This window comes from Amblyraja radiata, chromosome 19 (genome assembly GCF_010909765.2).
Source record: "Amblyraja radiata isolate CabotCenter1 chromosome 19, sAmbRad1.1.pri, whole genome shotgun sequence".
Classification (NCBI taxonomy): Eukaryota; Metazoa; Chordata; class Chondrichthyes; order Rajiformes; family Rajidae; genus Amblyraja; species Amblyraja radiata.
The window spans coordinates 9,505,985-9,529,355 of NC_045974.1; the positions used below are offsets into that span (position 1 = coordinate 9,505,985).

General features: G+C 39.0%; 1 protein-coding gene across 2 annotated transcripts in view; it reads right to left on the reverse strand.

The window, feature by feature from the left end:
- Positions 1-2,432: 2,432 nt before the first annotated feature.
- Positions 2,433-23,371, reverse strand: part of wasl (WASP like actin nucleation promoting factor) — a 62,307-nt gene continuing 41,368 nt past the window's right edge. The window contains exons 6-12 of one of the 2 annotated variants that reach the window (XM_033037635.1): positions 22,472-22,637; positions 19,140-19,182; positions 18,040-18,193; positions 15,154-15,171; positions 10,759-11,288; positions 10,008-10,110; positions 2,433-4,104 (exon numbers count right to left, since the gene is read on the reverse strand). In XM_033037635.1, coding sequence (XP_032893526.1) covers positions 4,043-4,104; positions 10,008-10,110; positions 10,759-11,288; positions 15,154-15,171; positions 18,040-18,193; positions 19,140-19,182; positions 22,472-22,637 — 1,076 coding nt within the window. In that variant the 3' untranslated portion in view covers positions 2,433-4,042. The remainder of the gene's footprint in view (positions 4,105-10,007; positions 10,111-10,758; positions 11,289-15,153; positions 15,172-18,039; positions 18,194-19,139; positions 19,183-22,471; positions 22,638-23,371) is intronic. The other variant, XM_033037636.1, reaches the window with a different exon arrangement.

Genomic DNA, 23,371 nt, shown 5'->3' on the forward strand with positions numbered 1-23,371 from the left:
ATGAGGTGCTATTCCTCCAATTTTGTGTGGGTGACCCACTCACAACCTGGCTGCACCCTCATTGTTGTTTACTTTTTCACTTATTTTCCATTTATTGTCGAAAAACACTCCTTTACCAAGTCTATGCCAACACATTAAACCCAACCACAAATAATAATGAAACGTCTTCCAAAAAGAAAACACATTTGCTGATTCACTTTGATCATTCTACTAACCTGGACATAAAAATAGTCAAATACAATTTTCTTTTCATCAAATCATGTTGCCTTGGTATAATTATGTAGCATTTTGCTAAGTGCGTTGATTTCACTTTGTTGCAGATTGCAGCATGCCCCCAACAATTTGTACTAGCCTTTAGTTAGTTCTTTCCCTTTATACTTGAATAGCACCTTTGCTGCAAGGATAGTGGCATTTGAGATACTTTTGGATAGTCTTATGGACATGCATGAAATGGAAGGATATAGTTTAAGCTAAGAGATGGTCTTGATATCATGTTCCTCACTCCAGCACTTTGTGTCTATCTTTGGTATCATGTTTGGCAGGCATTGCGGACCAAAGGTCCTGTTCTTGTGCTGTACTGTTCCATGTTCAACGCACCCCCTATCTCTGTTGTATTTAGAGCACTAGCTGAAAGATTCAGATGATGTTTGCTTTTAGACACAAGGTTCTCCAGATCCTTTCCTTCACTGTTCTAGCTATTTTAAGTTCCTTACTCATGTTAGTCCCCGAGTTATCTGCTATATTTCAAGAGTCAAGAGTGTTTTATTGTCATATGTCCCAGATAGGACAATGAAATTCATACTGTTGTGCTGCAGCAAGTAAATGTAAACAAAGTACATAACAGGAGAAGAAAAGGAATATATTTATATATATATATATATATATATATATAATGTTCTTCATTGTGAAGACAGTAAATACTTGCTTCATATGTAACGTGGTCCTCAGTACTGGCTCAGAGTGCACACATTGAGTCAGAGTCGCAGAGAATGGAAACAGGCCCTTTGGCCCAACTTGCCCACGGCGCCGGATATGCCCAAACTTCACTAATCCCCACCCGCCTGCTTTAGCCCACATTCCAAAATATGTTGGTAGCTAGTCTATCTCCACAGATGGAGACAGAGAGGTCCAGAGGGAAGTATCAGAGATGGACCCCATGAATGTGAGAACAGGGTAGAAATTGGCAGAAAAAGTGTTGGACAAGTTGCACATGGGTGCAGAATGACACAAATGCAATCAATTTCCAAGACAAAGAACGGCAGGAGTGGTCCCAAGTAGGTCTGGAACAAGGTAGACACAAAATGCTGGAGTAACTCAGTGGGTCGGGCAGCATCTCTGGAGAGAAGGAATGGGTGACATTTCGGGTCGAGACCCTACTTCTCCTCAAGGTCTGGTACAAGGACTGTTTGGTACAGGCAAAGCTGGTGGCAGATTTGTGTTCCCAGAGCTGAAGAAATTGGGTGGAATTAAAGGGGCACAGGACAGGTTCTGCCACTGTTGAGGAGGGGAACTGGTTGTGCTTCAGTTGAAAGAACCACCAGAGGGCCCTCAGACCTTCCTTTATCTACCCCACTGTAAATTAACAAAGGTTGAAACATCACTCAAATCATCAACAGATTGATGTGCTCTTGTATTTAGTCAGGTAAGCAGCTACTGTTTGAAGTTACGTTTAAAACCACAGAGGTTGAAGTAAAACAAATTTTCCCTGCAAAATAATGCAGCAGAAAAACTCTATTTTGAAACTAGTTTTACAATTCAAATGAATTAAGGCTGAATATAAATGTCGCATTCTATTTCTATGCTACTTTTTAACCTCTCCCACCTTGAAAGTTGTGATATTGCACAAATTAGCTGAGAAAAACATTGCGCGACCAAGTTTGTTTTGCTCAAGTTAAACTTGTGCAAAATGTATTACATTTGAATTTGTTTCAGTGTAGTTTTTCAATTATGAATATTTATATTCAAAGATACTCGACTTTAGAAGGGAAAGGGAAAAGTTTACGATTGTCACTCCCAAATAAAACTCGTGATGAAAGGAGTGATCGCTCAAATGGAAGAGATAATCAATACTTTTAGTAGGGAAATATAATTTGGCTTTATGCTTAGGCACATTATTTTTTTTAATCATGTGCAATATTCATACTTTTAAGTGTTAATAGTGCTGTCAAAATATTTTAAGCCGTTAAAAGGATGCTAATGAGACAAGCACTCAAAACATGCATTTCATAATATGAAAATCAAAAACATTTTCCCTAGTTCATTTGTTTGGCTATAAATTAAGGCAGGTTCCAGCCACATGGCATATGATTGAACACAAGCCACAAATGATACAGCTGTCCAGAAAATAATAATCAGTCGTCAATAGCATAAGCAAATATACTGTGCCATGAAACCTCAGGCACACTCATGAAACAATAAATTCTCTTTGGTAGAATGGTCAGATATATTTTAATACAGAACAGTTTAAATATGTTGTAACATTTTCAAAGCTTGGATGTTATTTAAGGCTTTATGAATGTCTCAATCTCAGTTCTATTTTAAGAAAGCGTGGCACAAATTTAAAAAAAGGGTTAGAGTTTCTGAATGTTATGCTTAGGATTAGAGTTGACAGAATAAAGAGGCGTCTAAAATGGAAATTGATTCGGTTTCCAAAATTGAAGAGAACGCATCCACAGTGCTTTGGATACGTACAAAGAACAGCCAGAAATTGTACATTGAATATTTGTCAACAGTTGCAGAAATTAAGATAGCAAGTAAATCCATTGCACACATTATCCAAGGAAAAGTGGAGGTGACAGAGCAGCAAACCAAAATAATTTCACAGTTGTGGGTGAAAATAATCAAAGTGAACTGCCGGATAAAAGCCAGCAATAACACAGCTGTCCTTAACCTTTGCCCTTGTAATAAATCTCAACAGACTTGACATATAGATTTTGGTAATTTAAAATATTTATTTTAAGTATACTTTTCAATTAAAAGTTCCATTCCATAATTGTAATCTGCATTAAGAGTTTACTCTTTGATTCTGATGCAAGGTCATCAAAAGGTTTATAATGTAAAGATATTGATATCAACATTCATCATTACATGAGTTCACTTCCAAATATTCCCAAATTTTCAGTTTAACAAGCATTAAGCACAGCCCTTTATGAATTTTAAACAAATTCCTAATCACAGCCTTCTTCATCAGAAAACTGAACATTAGACTATTTTCCATTAACCCTTATGCTGCTAAATATGCACAGCGTATGATTAGAAGAAATGCTTTTACTTAGCACCTTAAGGGATAAATCTTCTTCCCACAATTGCGTTTAGTGTTTTCATAAGAGCTCAGATTCCTATTTGAAACATAACCTAATTTCCAAACATGGAAGCAGTTGAGAGTATAAACTTTTACCCAATGTATAAGCAAGGGGATTTCAACTGAAAAAGTTGGCAGAACTGTATTGCTGAAAATAGTATTAGACATTCATCACAGATACGCTGGTTACAACTTTATATTGTATCCTTCGAGATAAGTTATTACTGTATAGCAAAACACAAATGAGTTGCCCATACGCTGTGCATTCTTGTAGTGAATTACTTCAGGGTTCAAAGTTTTGTCAGTTTCGGCAACAAAGCATTGAATAGTCCGAACCGAAGACGAATATCTAAAAAGTTCATAGTGCTACATGGTTTTAATAAGTGTCGTTTCTTCTTAGGTACAGAAAATGCAGGATTTGAAAAAATAGTGTTACTACTCTGGCTTTCAACAAGCATAATTAAAGTTCAATTCAAACTCTATTCCATCACACAATTTCTTTTGTTACTAGTATGAACATATATGTGTAGTTCCTTATTTGTCCCAACATCTTTCTTGCATAGGGTGCAACTTTACCCACAATACTTTATCAAGTGAATTATTATATGAGGTATTGCACAGATTATGAAAAAGAGCAAAAGGCAACAAAAATATACAGCAAATTCTGCAAAACATTTACAGGACAATTTTACAGGAAATCAGAAACACAGCAAGGATTATAGTCTTGCTGGAAAAAAAACCCTAATCTTCCCATTCATCATCATCATCAAAATCCTCCTCTTCATCTTCATCCTCATCTTCATCTGCAAACAGAATATTGCAATTAATGAATAACATGACAATATATTGAGATATTTCACTTTACCTCCTCAGCTAAACTATTTTATTCATGCAGCATATAAACAGAAGTAAAACTCAAGCTACTTTCTCCCTATAATAAGAACAACCATTAAGACAGAGGTGGAATAATTGGGCAGTGACCAGAACTAGATCAAAGATGATTAATGAAGATGGGATAGGTAGCATGGAGGGGTCTCATTTGTATCCAGGGCTGTATCCAATGGCCAGGGGGAAAGGTCAAAAGGATGGTGTCGACAGAAAATGAGGGGATGGTGGAATTGAAGCAAGAAAGGGTGCGGCGAAGCCATGAAAAGGACAGGGATTTAATAATTGGTTCCCAGTCCTCCAAAGTGATTCTATTAAAAGGAATAATGGTATATAATGGAACAGAATTAAGATGATCACAAATCCATGAATAGCAGAGATGGAAAATAAATAATCGCATAATTGGAGGTGACCAAGACACAAATGTGGGGTTTATTCAAAGAAGGATTGAGATGGGTAACATTATTGCAGTTGAAATGTTTTCTGCTATAGCAAATACGGTATCAGAAACGGGTTAGATATTTGTTTATGATTGACAACATCCTGGTTGGACTCCAAATCTGGATGAGGTGACATTTGGAAGTTAATGAAAAATAGAAAGACAGTTTTTACTTTCTTCTCAGGATGAATACCAAAATAGACAATAGACCCAAAGGAAAAGCATATCAAGAAAATCAAGAATATACAGTGCCTTCCATAATGTTTGGGACAAAGACCCATCATTTATTTATTTGCCTCTGTACTCCACAATTTGAGATTTGTAATAGAAAAAATTCACATGTGGTTAAAGTGCAAATTTGAATAAAGGCCATTTTTATACATTTTGGTTTCACCATTTAGAAATTACAGCAGTGTTTATAGTCCCCCCCCCCCCCATTTCAGGGCACCATAATGTCTGGGACACAGCAATGTCATGTAAATGAAACTAGTCACGTTTAGTATTTTGTTGCATATCCTTTGCATGTAATGACTGCTTGAAGTCTGCGATTCATGGATATCACCAGTTGCTGGGTGTTTTCTCTGGTGATGCTCTGCCAGGCCTGTATTGCAGCCATCTTTAGCATGCTCGATTTGGGGGCTAGTCCCCTTCAGTTTTCTTTTCAGCATATAAAAGGCATGCTCAACTGGGTTCAGATCGGGTGCTTGACTTAGCCACTCAAGAATTGACCATTTTTTAGCTTTGAAAAACTCCTTTGTTGCTTTAGCAGTATGTTTAGGATCACTGTCTTGCTGTAGAATGAACCACCGGCCAATGAGTTTGAGGCATTTGTTTGAGGTTCCCACCTGCTTTAAGAGGTCTGAGGTTCTCACCTGGTTCAAGAAGGCATCAATAATACCAGTGCCCAAGAAGAGCAAGGTGACATGCCTCAACGACTATCGACCAGTGGCACTAACGTCTGTGGTGATGAAGTGCTTTGAGAGGTTGGTTATGGCGCACACCAACTCCTACCTCGACAAGATCCTCGACCCACTACAGTTCGCATACTGCCACAACAGGTCAACGTAGGATGCAATTTCACTAGCTCTCCACTCCGCATTGGACCACTTGGGACAATAAAAACTTACGTCAGGCTGTTGTTAAAAGACTACAGCTTGGCGTTTAATACCATCATCTCTTCCAAGCTGGTTACCAAGCTCATGGAACTGTCCCACTGCGCATCCCCCTGCAATTGGATCCTTGACTTCCTCATCCACAGACCAGTCTGTTCGAATTGGAGGAACCACTTCATCCTCTGTAACAATCAGCACGGGAGCACCTCAAGGCTGCGTGCTCAGCCCCCTGCTTTACTCACTCTATACCCATGACTGCGTCAAGTTCGCCAATGACACCACTGTTGTTGGATGAATCACAGATGGGGATGAGTCAGAGTATAGAAGTGAGATCGACCGACTGACCAAATGGCGCCAGCACAACAACCTTGCTCTCAACATCAGTAAGACCAAGGAAATGATTGTGGACTTTGGTGGAGGAAGGATGAGGACCCACAATCCTGTTCACATCAATGGGACAATGGTGGAGAGGGTCAATAACATCTAATTCCTGGGCATGCATATTTCCAAAGATCTTTCCTGGACCCAGCACCGATGCAATTATAAAGAAGGCACATCAGTGACTCTACTTCCTGAGAAGATTACAGTGATTCGGCATGTCGAAGAGGATTCTCCTAAACTTCTACAGGTAGAGCGCATTCTGACTGGTTGCATTGGGGCCTGGTGCGGCAACTTGAACGTCCAGGAGCGAAAAAGACTACAAAAAGTTGTGACCACTGCCCAGCCCATCACCGGCTATGACCGCCCCCCCGTCGAAGGGATCCATCGTAGTCGCTGTCTCAAAAAGACAGCCAAAATCATCAAGGACCCACACCATCCTGGCCACACACTCATCTCATCATTGCCATCAGGAAGAAGGTACAGGAGCCTGAGAACTGTAACGTCCAGGTTCAGGAACAGCTTCTTCCCTACAGCTATCAGGCTATTAGACACAACAACGAATAAGCTCTGAGCTGCAAAATACTATTATTATTGCACTATATTTGTTATTTATTAAACTTTTTCTTTTTTTTCCCCTCTTCCCCCGTTATGTACTATGTTTACATATTCACATATTCTGTTGTGCTGCAGCAAGTAAGAATTTAATTGTCCCATCCGGGACATATTACAATAAAACACTCTTGACTCTTGAACTTGAGCAGATAGGATGTGTCTATACACTTCAGAATTAATCATGCTACTACCATCAGCAGTTTCATCATCAATGAAGATAAGTGAGCCAGTACCTTCAGCAGCCATACATGCCCAGGCCAAAACACCCCCACCATCGTATTTCACAGATGAGGTGGTATGCTTTGGATCTTGGGCAGTTCCTTCTCTCCTCCATACTTTGCTCTTGTCATCACTCTGATATATGTTAATCTTCGTCTCATCTGTCCACAAGACCTTTTTCCAGAACTGTGATGGCTCTTTTAAGTACTTCTTGGCAAACGGTAACCTGGCCATCCTATTTTTGCGGCTATCCGGTGGTTTGCATCTTGCAGTGCAGCCTCAGTATTTCTGTTCATGGTCTTCTCCACAGTGGTCATTGACAAATCCACACCCGACTCCTGGAGAGTGTTTCTGATCTGTCGGACAGGAGTTTGGGGATATTTCTTTATAATGGAGAGAATTCTTCTGTCATCAGCTGTGGAGATCTTCCTTGACTTGCCTGTCCCTTCGCGATTAGTAAGCTCACCAGTGCTCTTTCTTCCTAATGATGTTCCAAACAGTTGATTTTGGTAAGGCTGAGGTTTGGCTGATGTCTCTAACAGTTTTATTCTTGTTTCTCAGTCTCATAATGGCTTATTTGACTTTCATTGGCACAGCTTTGATCCTCATGTTGATAAACAGCAATAAAAGTTTCCAAAGGTGATGGAAAGACTGGAGGAAAGACTAGGTGCCGAGAGCTCTCTTATACCTGCATTAAGCAGGCAATTAAACACACCTGAGCAATTACAAATACATGTGAAGCCATGTGTCCCAAACATTATGGTGCCCTGAAATGGGGGGACTATGTATAAAAACAGCTGTAATTTATACATGGTGAAACCAAAATGTATAAAAAATATATAAAATCTGACAATGTGCACTTTAACCACATGTGATTTTTTTCTATTACAAATCTCAAATTGTGGAGTACAGAAGCATATAAATAAATGGTGTGTCTTTGTCCCGAACATTATGGAGGGCACTGCATATGACCAAAATTAACATTGAAGTAGGGAAGCCATGATTAATGGTATAATGGAGAGAATGATCATATAAATTGTCCAGCAAAAAAAATTATGAAGGGAAATGTTTCAAGACATGAGGCCACTGAATTAATTCAATGGCAAAAATAATTCAGATTGGGATTGACAACCTGGGTGGGTAGGAGAATGTCTTTCAGCAGTTCCCACAGGTTAAAACATAGATCATGCAAGGATGCCACTATGGAGAACAAGGATTTTTAAAGGAAGGTGATGCTGCAACAAGTGTTCATGGTTTGAAGGAGAAAATAACAGAGCAAGGCAAGATAAAATTACATGATTTCGTGATAAAGGCCTTACTGCTTATGTAATCTTTTGATTATACATTTCGGCAGAAAGACTGCAGTAAAGAGCAAGGTGTCACCATCTTCATCTTATTACAAGGAAAACAAAGTCATCCACTGAACTCCACAGCTTGATCTTTTAACCATTGACACCACCTGGGCCTCACTCTACCACATATATTCTTTAGGTCCTCTTATTCCTTCACTGCAGAGTGTTTCCAGTATTTTCTGTTTTATTTCAGAACCCCATGACCTGATCATAAATGTAATATGAAATTGCATGGCCTTTCACCTAGAGGGATTTTAATTAAGGCTAATACATGGAATACAAATGGATGGGCAAGGTTGTATTTTTAGTCTAAAGAAAAGGTAGGCCCATTGTCAAACTTTGTCTTACCAGGTTTGGTGTGCATAAGGAACACTTTTTGCATGGATGATCGACAGAACTACATGCTTAAAAAACACTTATAATGCCCGACACTAGCAATAACAATATTCTCTGCAAGTTTACAGATTGGGCTGAATACCTCAGCATGCTGCAGAAAAATATTGCTCCATGATTCAGGAAATATTAGCCAGATATTTAGTCATAGTGATACAGTGTGGAAACAGGCCCTTCGGCCCAACTTGCCGACACCAGCCAACAATGTCCCAGCTACACTTGTCCCACTTGCCTGCGCTTGGTCCATATCCCTCCAAACCTGTCCTATCCATATACCTGTCTCTCTGTTAAACGATGGGGACATTAACACCAGCTTCAGCTACCTCCTCTGGCAGCTTGTTCCATACACCCACCACCCTTTGTGTGAAAAGGTTTCCCCTCGGATTCCCCTTCACCTTGAACCTAGGTCTTCTGGTCCTCGATTCACCTACTCTGGGCAAGAGAATCTGTGTATCTACCCGATCTATTCGCTCATGATTTTGTACACCTCTATAAGGTTTCCCCTCATCCTCCTGCGCTTCATGGAATAGAGACCTAGCCTACTCAACCTCTCCCTATAGCTCATATAGGACCCCTATAGGAACGGGGTACTGATTGGGGATGATCAGCCATGTTCAAATTGAATGGCGGTGCTGGCTCGAAGGGCCGAATGGCCTAACCCTGCACTTATTCTATTGTCTCACACCCTCTAGTCCTGGCATCATCATAAATCTTTTCTGAACCCTTTCAAGCTTGACAATATCTTTCATATAACATGGTGCTCAGAACTGAACATAATATTTTAAATGCGGTCTCACCAACGTCTTATACAACTGCAACATGACCTCCCAACTTCTATACTCAATACTCTGACTGATGAAGGCCAAAGTGCCAAAAGCCTTTTTTGACCACCTTATCTACCCGAGACTCGACCTTCAAGGAACCATGCACCTGTACTCCTAGATTCCTCTGCTCTACAACACTACCCAGAGGCCTACCTGTAGATCCTGCCCTTGTTTGACATTCCAAAATGCAAGATCTCACACTTCTCTGTATTAAATTCCATCAAGCATTCCTCTGCCATCTGGCCAATCGATCCAGATCCTGCTGCAATCTTTCACAACCTCTTCACTATCTGCAAAACCACTAACTTTTGTATCACTAACGTTTGTGAAACTTTATAATCTGAAAGATCTATTATTAGACTATGACAAAAACTATTTTAAAGCACAGAAACAGCAATTGCCAATTGTCGAGTGAGTATTTATTTTTAATATTAATATTTAAAAGGTCGGCCTTTATCTGTGGGATTTATGACTATTTAAAGATCCTACCTGAAGAGTGAATGGCTTTACTCCTTTTCTGCATCACCTCCATCAATGCTCCTACAATCCCTGCTGTAGGCGTTGAAGGAGAAGATGAATCCTGGTCATTTACCTACAAAAGGAATTGATGCATCATTTGCTGAAAACTAATGCATGAAATAAGCTAGCACTTTTGTTTAAACAGCAATTTTGTACACTGCAATGACCTGAAATTGAAAGTCACAGCAATAATTGTGAATTGAGTAAATCTTTGACCTAAATACCATCTATGCAAGTAATGACTGATTTTTTTTTTAATTTCCAATTTTTATCTTATTTATCATAGCGGGCTTGTGATTATTAATTTTGCAGCATTATCAAAACACACCCAAGTTATATTGCAAAGGAAAAATGGGGGGCTTTAAGATTCAAATGAGCATACAAATGTCATAAGGTCATAAGTGATAGGAGCAGAATTAGGCCATTCTACTCCGCCATTCAATCATGGCTGATCTATCTCTCCCTCCTAACCCCATTCTCCTGCCTTCTCCTCATAACCACAGACAACTTGTCCACCTCAAACTACACCAATGTTTTATAGAACAGGCCCTCAAACCTCATTCAGCCATTTAACAATGAACAAGCCAAACACTGCTGCAAAATATTTCAGCTGTTTATGTTCCATTTACAAAGCTTTACAAATATTTAGTATTTTACACGTGTACTTGCCAAATAATAATGCAGTCACAATTTCAATTGATCGCAGAGAATATTTACTTACAATTTTGAGTTGTATACCCTGTCGTATTTGGCCTAACAGTGCATCCCTGCCCGAGCCAGACACAGGTCGATTGCTTTGCTCAACTTTCTTTAACTGAGTGCCTTCTCTGATTTGATCCAGAAGAGCAGATTTGCCTCCAGTGGAAGGAACATCACTCTCGACCATTGTAGGGAGTGGAGGGGGGCCAGGTGGTGGAGGTGGAGGGGGAGGTGGTGGGGGTGGACCAGCAGCTCCTGGGCCCCCAGGTGCAGGGTGTGGCGGTGGGGGCGGTGGTGGGGGACCTGATGGAATGGGAGGAGGTGGTGGGTATAATCTACTGGGAGGTGGTGGCGGCGGTGGTGGTGCTCCTACTCCTGGCCTTGAAGGTGGAGGTGGCGGAGCTGCAGATGGAGCTACTGACGGGGCTCTCGAAGGGGGTGGAGGTGGTGGCGCTCCTCTGCCACGAACTGGAGGTGGAGGCGGTGGTCCTGAACTGTGTGGAGGAGGGGGTGGTGGTGGTCCTCCTCTGGAAGGTGGAGGTGGCGGTGGAGCTGAAAGAAACAAAGAAAAATGTTAAGTACTCTATGAATTCAACTATCACACTTGAGCAGTTACCAGCAGGGAAACAAAGAAAGCTGTAGCCCGACTCCAGTCTGCAAAGACTGGGCCCTCGTCCACTACCCACTCCCACCTTACTGCCCAACATCAGTCTGGCCACTTCTCCACCACTAACAATAGAAATTGAGGAGGCGGAGGCTCTTCAGGAGACAGAAAAGCCGGAAATCTCCAGGACCGGACAATGTTTCCCTCTCTACCCTCAAGCTCTGTGCTGAACAACTGGCACCAGTCTACACAGACATTTTCAACCAGTCCCGGCAAACCTGCACTGTCCCCGCCTGCTTCAAAGTCTCCACTATTGTTCCTGCACCTAAAAAGCCAAGGATTACTGGTCTTAATTACTATAGGCCTGTCGCACTGACCTCTGTAATCATGAAGTCCCTTGAAAGACTTGCGCTGGCCCACCTGGAAAATATCACGGCCCCTTCTGGACCCCCTGCAGTTTGCATACTGGGCCAATAGATCAGTGGATGACGCAGTCAACCTAGGCCTTCACTTCATCCTCCAACCCTGATTGGACTGATCCAGGATGGGGAGGAGTCTGCCTACAGACAGGAAGTGACACAGCTGGTGTCCTGTTGCCATAGCAACAACCTGGAGCTCACTGCTCTCAAGAGAATGGAATTGATTATACACTTTAGGAGAGCTCTCCTTCCCCTCCCCCCACTCACCATCAACAATACCACAGTCACATCTGTGGAGTCATTTAAGTTCCTTGGAACCATCATCTCCAGGGACCTTAAATGGGAGGCCACCATCGACTCCACAGTCAAAAAGGCCCAGCAGAGGATGTACTTCCTGCGGCAGCTGAGAAAACACAATCTGCCACAGGCAATGATGGTCCAGTTTTATATTGCCATCATAGAGTCTGTCCTCACCTTCTCCATCATGGTCTGGTTTGGCTCAGCCACCAAGCACGACATCCGGAGGCTGCAGAGCATCATTCGATCAGCCAAGAAGGTTGTTGGCTGCAACCTTCCCCCCATCGACGAACTGTACACTGCAAGGGCCAGGAAGCGAGTGGGTAAGATCATCTCTGACCTCTCTCACCCTGGCCACAAACTCTTTGAAGCATTTCCCTCTGGAAGACGACTCCGGACTATCGAAGCCACCAGCCAGACATAAAAACAGCTTTTTTTCCCCCACTACCCTCTACCCAACAATCAAGTCTGTAGCTTCCTTTTTCTCTGGTATTTTATTTCATTCTTCATATGTTTAATTTTGTTTTATTGTCTACTGTATATCGTGTTGTTACTTGCGAGCAAAGCACCAAGGCAAATTCCTTGTATGTATTCATACTTGGCTAATAAAATGTATTTAATTCAATTCAATCTCAAAGTGAACAATGTTTAAAACCAATTCAATACGGCTTGAATTTTTTCAATATATATTGCTAGTGTTAAAACTTTTCCATCTTCCACTCCATGCTCAATTAATTACTCTGTAATTTCTGACATCACCACCAAAAATCTCCCCACTTTTCCTATCAGGGAGTGGAGGCAGAACTGTAATCCAGCATCGCACCAGCACCCTGGAGTATGAACCATGTGTTGACGGATGAGATTAGTTTGTCTTGGCATTATGTTGCGCCTAGATATTGTGGGCCGAAGGGCCTGTTCCTGTACTGCATTTTTCTATGTTCTATGTCCACACCACCTCATCATTGTCGAGGTTTATTGAACAGGTGGGCTCTTCATTCCTACATGCTCATGCTGGATAAAAGAATGGCATTCAGCCTTCTCTGCTCCCAGCTATGTGCCAATCAGGAAAACTAAAAGATTCTAAGCTACTCTAAAATGTACTTGGTTTTCAGATGTTGCTGGTTCTACTAAGTGCAGGTGGACTAACATCCATCACTGAAAAGAAACAAAGATCACAGAGGGGTAGACTAAGCAATTTAACTCTGTCCTAAATAGGCCATCTACAATTAGTGAAGCATTAGATCACATGTCATAACTTGCAGCCAACCTCCCTCATGTACCTCAGACCTGGCAGAAATTTAGAAGTCAATGTCACAGTTATCATATTAAAAAGCTCAAGGAACATATGCTACACCACTAAGTCTTCGAAGAATGGAGCCCACTGATCGAGAAACTGGCAGTTACTTCAAGTGCTATGGAACAAGAAAATAAGCACTTCAAGGACACCTGAATTACACAACTATACAAAAAGGTGAACCATCAAGCCTGTGATATTCACAGAGAAATCTCTTTATTCTCAAATGCTGCTAAAATATTGCTAGAGCCCTGTTAAACAGACAGACCACTCAACTTGAGGGAGTCCTGCTTCTAGAAAGCGAATGTGGTTTCTGTGAATAATGTACATAATCTTTACAAGTGTGATTCTAAGCTTTAAGTCACTTATTTGTTTCATTCTCCATTTTTTCTGGTCTTTTGGCCTTTGGCTTAATGCAAGGAAGGCCTCCTCATCATTTGGCCAAAGCACATTAGTCTGACAGACAATACATCAAGTAATGATGTTGCTGTCCTCAGTGCAACAGTGCTTCTGCTGTAACTCAATAGCCCATTCTGTCATTTAATTTCTCCAACCTTTCAACCACGGTCCTTCCTGATTCCACCTTTCTTCTTTCTCCGCATCTCAAAACACGCTTTATCAGCTTTTAAATTCCATTTGCCCTAAACTTTTCTCTTTTATCCGTGACATTTTACCTAGCCGCCAGGATTATTAAAACAATTAAAATGAATGTTGAAATAATATAAGAACTCTTATACCCGGGATCCATCATTTGCAAACGACAACATGCTTTGGGATTTCATTAGGTTATTACCAACTTCACAGCAGATTAAAATTTAGTGAGCATACAGCACACCATGCAGTTTTATTTTGAACTCTTACAAATATTAAATCACAACTACCATGAAGTGAATTCACAGGTATGTTTACTATCTCCACAAAACATAAAACCTGAATTTGAAGATAAAGTTTAATGGGATGACAGCGAACAAGTTTATAAGTTGATTGAAATGCAAAGTGCCTCTCTGCCAATCAACTATGTGAATCAATGTGCCAAGGCAATTTGCATTAGAAAACACTCCTCAAATCAAATATGATGTGACTTGAAAGTTTAGCCATTCTTGTGCATCGTTAGAATTTAAATTTGGTGTCAGATAACTAAAATGATTCTCGTCATGTGCCTGTACCTGCTGTGCATAGGCTCAGGATCTGCACAGCAGCCCCATTCTTTTTTTGCATATTTTCCAAGAAAGGATACTTATTTAGGAATCCAAGTGCAGGTAATGGGTGTCAACTGCACCACTATTTTAAACTGTGTGACAATTTCACAAATCATTCCCCAAAGATTCACTTTAGTAGAAAATAAATCCAACATTTTATTCCAACTGTTAAAACAGTACACAAAATATATTCAAAATATATTCAAGTAAATGTAAACAAAAGTTGACTAATGAGCATGTAAGAAATATACTCTGCCACACTTGGAGGAAATCTGACAAAAAAGTGCAAGAGCAGTAAACATATAGTTACCTAGAACTGGACCTTGTTTACTTAGTAAATGACACAATGGAAAACATTACTCATTTGCCTGGATGTGTTCTATATAGTCAAGGTGACCGGCCATGTTACTAAAAACAATGGCGGCACAATTGATGCCTTACAGCGCCAGAGACCTTGTTTGAGTAATCCTGAGTTTGAGAAGCTGGAATCTTTAAAACTAACTGCAAATGTTAGTGCATTCCTTTCAAATAATATTATGCTTGATCTATGAAAAGTTTTAAAAAAGAAACTGCATGCAAGCCCATTCTTTGGTCAATTACCTACCATACCACCATGGTGAGCCTATAAAATTAATGTCAAACAATACCATTTATTTTGTGCTAAATGCAATTGGAGGTAAATATTTAAGGAACAATAAAAATACTGGTAGGACTGAAGATGTATTCCAGGAAAAGGAAGAAAGGTTAGCATCATTTTTCATGACATCTCTCTGAAATTGATATTATGCCAAAGGAGGGGAGAGTGGCATATGATACCTTTGCCAAAGAAAATTAACAAAGCAAATAATCGTACAAGATTAATTTGGTACGATGGCTTAATGCATGTTCAAAGATCTGCACTGGGATAGTTTTCAGTTTATGAATTGGAAATGGTTATGAGCACAGAATTGGTCAATGACATCAAATCTCCATGCAAAGATTGTATCTCTAATACAACTAAAGATGGAGGTATTTTAGAAGGAACTGCAGATGCTGGAAAACCGAAGGTGCACAAAAATGCTGGCGAAACTTAGCGGGTGCAGCAGCATCTATGGAGCATGAAGAAGGGTTTGGGCCTGAAACGTTGCCTATTTCCTTCGCTCCATAGATGCTGCTGCACCCGCTGAGTTTCTCCAGCATTTTTGTGTACCTTAGAGATGGAGGTAAGTGTGTTGATAAAGTCCAACATAAAAATGCAAGTATTTGCAGTAAAAGTGAAATTAAGCATTCTCTAACAAAGGAGGTGGCAAAAACTCCAGATATGCACATAGATTGATCTTTAAAATGGAAGGTGTACGAGGAGACAAAATCAAACATTGAGATTTTTAAAAAGCATCTAGAATTTTAAAATTTTTTTAAAAAGCACATATTGCTCCAAATAGGAAAAAAACCCTTCACCAAAAGAGAGAAGGTCAAACACAATGTTAAAACTATAATTATCCAACCTATATAGGACTGTTCATCACTGGGATGATACAAAATACTGTGCAACATTTGGACACATGAGAAAGATATTATAATTTTAATAGAGCTACAACAGATATTCATTAAGATGAAGGTACAAGGATAGCTGGCTTTTTTCATTAGATCAGATGTGTACTTCAAAATTGTTATAGCATATTTTTTTTTAGCCAGTTTAAAAAGGTACCTTTAAAAGCAATGAACCAATAGGAAAACATTAAATTAAGTTTATTTATTTGGAGAAAAATAATGACACTGATAAAAGGACAACTGTTCTATTTCATTGCAAAGTTCAGGATTTATGATGTGGTTAATATTGACTGGGTTTAAAAGGAGCATGAGCACAAATTTAGGACTCGCGGCAATAGAGCTTCTTACATCGGTATAGTTGTACTCTGACAAGGGAAAATGAAAAGACTAATAACTAATGCTGTCACTGGAAAACACATGAGAAATATGTCACAATATAATTAAACTGCAATTTATAAAGCTAAAACATAAATGCAGTTTGCTGGAATGTAAAAGAAAGTGAGGCACTCTGGCTCAAAGTAACTGGGTGATAAAGGTAGTTAACTGTTAGTTAACAGTTACCAAAAAAAGATTTGAGCTGAACCAGAATACAAATGACATGGCAAAACTAATAAACTGCAGATAAAATGGGGATTAAATGCAAGTAGAAATGTAGAAAGATGACAAAAATAAGCAGGTAGACACAAAATGCTGGAGTGAGGCAGCATCTCTGGAGAGAAGGAATGGGCGAAGTTTCAAGTCAAGACCCTTCTTCAGACTGATGTCAAGGGAGTGGATGGGACAAATATAGAATGTAGTCGGAGACAGCAAGACTAGTGGGATACATGGGACGGGGAAGGGGATGGAGAGAGAAAGCAAGGGCTATCTGAAGTTAGAGAAGTCAATGTTCATACCGCTGGGGTGTAAACTACCCAAGCGAAATATGAGGTGCAGTTCCTCCAATTTGCACTGGGCCCAGGACAGAAAGGTCAGATTGGGAATGGGAGTCAAGTCAAGTCACTTTTATTTCTATCGCACATTTAAACAACAACTCTCGTTGACCAAAGTGCTTTACATTGGTGGAGGTACTAACGTTATACAACATTGGTTCATAGATTAAGTTCATACATAAATACATACATATAGCCCTCCCTCAGAGGACGTCAAGAAAGGCTTGAGAGTAAAGATGAGTTTTAAGTCTTGACTTAAGAGTCGATGGAGGGGGCAGTTCTGATGGGAAGAGGGATGCTGTTCCACAGGGAGGGAGGGGGGAGTTGAAGTGCTGAGCCACCGGGAGATCAGGTAAGTTAATACTGGTGTGAGACCTGGGAAGGGGAAGTACTAGTGGGAGACATGGGAAGTGGAAGTTACCAGTGGGAGACCTGGAAAAGGGAAGTTACCAGTGGGAGACCTGGGAAGGGGAAGTTACCAGTGGGAGACATGGGAAGGGGAAGTTACTAGTGGAAGACATGGGAAGGGGATGATTTTCTTAACCAAAAATAAGGAGAGTACAAATGCAAAGGAAAAAATAATAAATTTACAAAAGCAAATGACGGTGTCGATATCAATATACTATAAAAGGACATTAAAGTGTTAAAATGCACAGATGGAAATCTTGTTATTGGAAGCAAATATAAATGTTAGGATTGTTTCCAGAGGTATTTTAAACTGGCCACATTCCTAACAAATAGATTAAAAAGGGAATAGGAAAAGCAATTTCCTTTGTTCAATGCGTAAGTGAGAGATCATTTAATCCCCAAAGTTTTAAAGATGAATTGGAAGAGGCTGCTTGATTATTTTAGCCAAAAAAAAACATGGGCCACTGTATCATTGAAAATCTAAAACAAAGATCTAGCTGCAAGAAATAAAAGTTCAATTCAAAGAGTAAACCACTATTTTGGATTTCAACTTTGTTGATTAATTTCAAGGCCAAGTAACATTTTGGACCTGAAGGAACAGATAAATATGGAAATTAACTTACCCTGTCTACGCAGTTCATTTTTCACAGCTTCAACTCCTCCCTTTTTCTCTATAAAATCATATATAATTTTTGATGTTTCTTTGTCCTTCAGTTGTGACTCAGAAATACCACACATGTCAAACAGATGTTTTAATTCAGGATCCAGGTTATTCAGCTGCAAGTAAAATCATAAATATTGCAGCATTAGTTAAAATTGATTCAACAGAAACTGTCTAGGAAGTAAAATATACTTCATGTCCCAATTAAAGCTGTGTCTAAACACTTGTTTTGTGAAGAAAGAAAGATTTGGTCAACTACACGTTACAAAGAATCATTGCACTCAGTTAAGATTAGGTGTAGAATTCCTTATCCAATTCCTAGATAGGAAATGCAATGTTTTGTCTGTCGTACGAGATATCCCATTCTGGCAATGCCACTCGGCCCTAAACTCATCCTTTACCACGTTGAGCTTGCATTCCTCAACTATGTTCGTATTCAATGCATGAACCGCACCCTAGATTTGTCTGTAATCAGAGCTCGATATAAGACAATAATAGCAACATCAAAAGGAAGTTAAGTTTTACCAAAATGTAAGGCTTAATCTTAATTACAGTTTCAAACTGATAAAGCAAAGCAGGATCACTCTGCATATAGCAAATAACTTATGAACATCTGACTGCTGACATTTTTTATAATGATAGGTATTCATCAATGACAATATCCTAGCTCCAGTTTGCAGATTCATGATATTATGGAGAGTTCATTCAATCTACTTTACATTTGGGGCCAAATGATGACACTCCTTGATGACAACTGATATATTGAAGCATTTTGTTTCAAGCACCAATTAAGAGCTATCAGCACACGTAGCTTTATCCCAGTGTCAATTCCTTCATTTTCCGTAAAATAACAGAGGAAATGCCTGAAGAGCACTCGCTATTTAATTCAACGTTAAAAACTTGGTCACATACATTTTCTCTTCAACTTCAATTTTGAAACTGCAATTGTCAAACCATGGCAGAAAGGCCAATATTATGCATAAAAAAAGGACGATTCTATAATTGCTTTAGGAGACATGTAACAAAATGCTTCACTGAAATTAAAATAGGATTTTAACTTACATCAAAACCAGTGTCTGGGTCCCAGCCAACATGTCCTATATGCCTATAAATAAAACAGATGGAAATATTATCCAACTTTCAATTATAAAGTTATATTTTAAAGGATGCTTTTTTTAAACAACATTGATTTGATGGAAACAAATATAGGCTAGGGGATAGCTAGCAATCCAAATTCAAATGAGCAATCAGGAGATACATTTTCTCTGTAATCATTTGAAAGTTGTGACAGGGAGTACAAGAGTCAATAGTGTTGCTCCAGTGCATTTTCCAAAGGTTATTGTTTAACTGTTCGCAGACAAATAAAATGCAGAGAAATACACAAAATCTAATCTAGCTTCCCTGTGGCATGCTCATATACCCGAACTTCAAGTGCAGAATGCTTAGAGACTCAGATTGATGATAGGGAAGCCATTTAAAAAGATTCTTTGGGATAGAATTTGCACGCATTTGGCAGTGAGTGGGAATAATTAGGGACATCAGTATGACCTTGTCTATAGCAAGTCATGTCTTATAAACGATGGGAGTCTTTCTGAGGAGGTGATCAGCTGATTTGTTTTGTATGTCAGAACTGCACACAATACTCCTAATGTGTTCTGACCAAAATCTGATGATTGATGAGGGCAGGGCAGTGGATGATGTCTAAACGGATTTCAGTAAGGCATTTAAAAAGTCCTTCATGGTAGGCTGATTCAGAAGATTAAGATACATGGAATCCACAGCGTTTTGGATTCAGATCTAGCTTATCCATAGAAGACAGAGAGCACTGGTGGAAGGGTGTTATTCTGGGTGCAGGTCTGTGGCTAGTGGTATTCCATAGGGAATTGCACTGGGACCTCTGCTGTTTGTGGTATATATAAAACAACTTGGACGTAAATGTAGATAGGTCAGCTAGTAAGTTTACAGACATCACCAAAAATGATGCGAACGATGCAGACAGTGAGGGCGGCTGTCAAAGGATACAGTGGGATGTAGATCTTTACAGAAAATGGCAGGTGGTATTTAAGCCAAGCAAGTGTGAGGTGTTGCATGTTGGGAAGTCAAATGCATGGGTGAAGTATATAGTTAATGGCAAGACCCTTAATAGCATTGACATCCAGTGCAATCTTGGTGTTCATATAAAATCTTATAAAATTAAGATTTGTACGTAATAAGATTTCTACGTTTACCTTGTTCATATTGCTATAGAAAATAGTAACAAATTCTTCATTAATAGGTTTCCTAGGCTTTCACTATGGAAGCGAAGCCATGCCATGATTTAGACAATAAATTATATGTAGCAAAACAGGGGTGATTTTACTGACAGTTCCACACAGATGATTAAGTAACCTTAGATTATGGAATTGTCATTTCCTTAGTAACTACATGTTTTTAACATAACAGAAAATAAAATATTGGAAATGCCATAATTTTGATGCCCTTTGTCATTATGCAGTGAATAGCAGTCACGATTCCATAAAGAAACTAACACATAAACCACAAGAAATAGATATTTCAATAGATCAAATATTATTTTATAATATAATTAACTTCAAATTCTCTCAAAAATAAAGTAGCACATTAATGTTTAAGATACTGTTACTTTACACCAATGTCTACTGATGCAACTGGTGCACACAAAAAAATGGCATAAATAGAAAAAAACAAGGAAACAGCACGGCTAATTTTAAATGCTGAAAGTTACAGAATGTTGCATTTGAAAGGCACAAAGGAAAAAAAAAAATCAAGAATCAATTTTTATTTGAAACATTTTCTAGCGAGTTAGATTTGTACGTTTAATTAATTTTGTAGTTAAAACTTCAGACATGGCATTCAAATGAAACCAATTCACACCAGTGCACTTAACAACTTGCAGGCATCATCCTCAAATTTATGCACACCAAGAATTTAAACGTCAGAAATACACCTTCACATATTTGATATCCACATTTTTATTGTTGGTGTAGGCGCATTTTTCCAGAATTTAAGTATGAGCTTTTTTCCCATTATTAGCCCGTAATTGAGTAAATTCTTCTGAAACACGTTTAGTTCAGGGTTACCTTCCGATATTCCAAAAATGATCCATTCTGGTTTTGGTACCAGTTTTATTTTAATTAATTTTGTAAAGATGTCAAATATTTAATTCCAGAATTTTTGGATTTTTGTACAAAAAACAAAAGAATGCGCTATGGTAGCTTCTTGACACAGACATTTATCACAGATGGGTGAGACATTAGGGAAGAGTTTATTTATTTTAGTTTTTGAATAATATAGTCTATGTAATGTTTTGAATTGGATGAGAGTATGTCGTACGTTGATCGAACATTTATGCACCTGTAGTAAGTGATTATCCCAGCTCTCTTTTGAAATTTTTATAGCTAATTCTTGTTCCCAGTCTCTTCTAATTCCATCAGTTGTGGGTATTTCTATGTTTAAGATGATGTTATATAAGTACGATATTAGATTTGCTGATTCCGCCTTTGTCTTCATTGCTTCATGATGAAAAATGCGCCTACACCAACAATAAAAATGTGGATATCAAATATGTTTGAAACACTACATCTGGAAGAGATGAGATTCCTCTTAGCAGGCAAAGCAGACCACTTCCAAAAGACGTGGTCTACGTTTTTGGAACTATTACAAGCATAAGGTGCAATAGTAATCTAAAAAATAAATAAATAAATAAATAAATAGAGGGTGCCAGGATCTGGCAACGGGGGGTTAAAAAAACAACAAAAACAGACTTGGTTGGTAGTCCCCTTTCTGTGGAGTTTAATGTTATAATTGAGCGCTTGTTTCTCCTTTCTTTTTCCTTCTTTTCTAGGGTCTACTTTCTTTCTTTACTTCCTTCTCTAACTTCTTTTCTAAGGGGCTTTCTTTTCTCAACACTCTCCTGCACCTTCACGACTCTTGCGCACTTTCCTTACTTCCTTTACTTCTATCTTTTTTTTAAAGCTCAAAAAATGAAGCGGTACAAAAAATGTATTAAGACATATGTGTTGTGTATTATTGTAACTTACCGTACTTCTAATAAAAAAAATAATAAATAAATAAATTAAAAAGAAATACACCTTCACCTTTTTTTTTTAAAGCTACCATCAAGATGATGATCACATGCATTTAATATGCTGCAAACATTTTGTAAGTATAAAAACTGAGTTAAGAATGGAGAAACATACAAAACATGAATCACAAAACTCTTTTACAGTTTCATAAATCTGAAACTTTCAGTTAGCAAATGTTAGATTTTACTGATTAACCATTAGTTCATACAAAATCATTGAAAAAAGAGATCAACATGCAGAAGCAATTAAAAAAAAAACCATTTGTTGTACTGAACAATGAAGAACGCTTACTGGAAGTTACTTGGTGTGCCAATGTCCGCCTTAGTCAATTTCTTCTTTTTACCTTTTACTTTCTTCTTATCTTTGGCATATACAAAATTATTAGCTTGTGCAGTAAATCGAACATTGGTAATTTCTGGATTCTTTATGTCAACTGTAGCCATAGGCAGAGAAGGACCTAAGAAAAAAAACAAGACAATTACTCACTAATTTGTTACTGGTTATCTCCTTTAGCTAAGAGTTCTGGGCGTGCACATCTCTGAAGATCTTTCCTGGTCCGAGAACACTAACGCAATTATCAAAAAAGCTCATCAGCGCCTCTACTTCCTGAGAAGATTACGGAGAGTCGGATTGTCAAGGAAGACTCTCTCTAACTTCTACAGGTGCACAGTCGAGAGCATGCTGACCGGTTGCATCGTGGCTTGGTTCGGCAATTTGAGCGCCCTGGAGAGGAAAAGACTACAAAAAGTAGTAAATACTGCCCAGTCCATCATCGGCTCTGACCTTCCTTCCATCAAGGGGATTTATCGCAGTCGCTGCCTCAAAAAGGCTGGCAGTATCATCAAAGACCCACACCATCCTGGCCACACACTCATCTCCCTGCTACCTTCAGGTAGAAGGTACAGGAGCCTGAAGACTGCAACAACCAGGTTCAGGAATAGCTACTTCCCCTCAGCCATCAGGCTATTAAACCTGGCTCGGACAAAAATCTGATTATTAACAACCACTTTCTGTTATTTGCACTTTACCAGTTTATTTATTCATGTGTGTATATATTTATATCATGGTATATGGACACCTTTATCTGTTTTGTAGTAAATGCCTACTATTTTCTGTGTGCTTAAGCAAAGCAAGAATTTCATTGTCCTATACAGGGACACATGACAATAAACTCACTTGAACTTGAGTCCT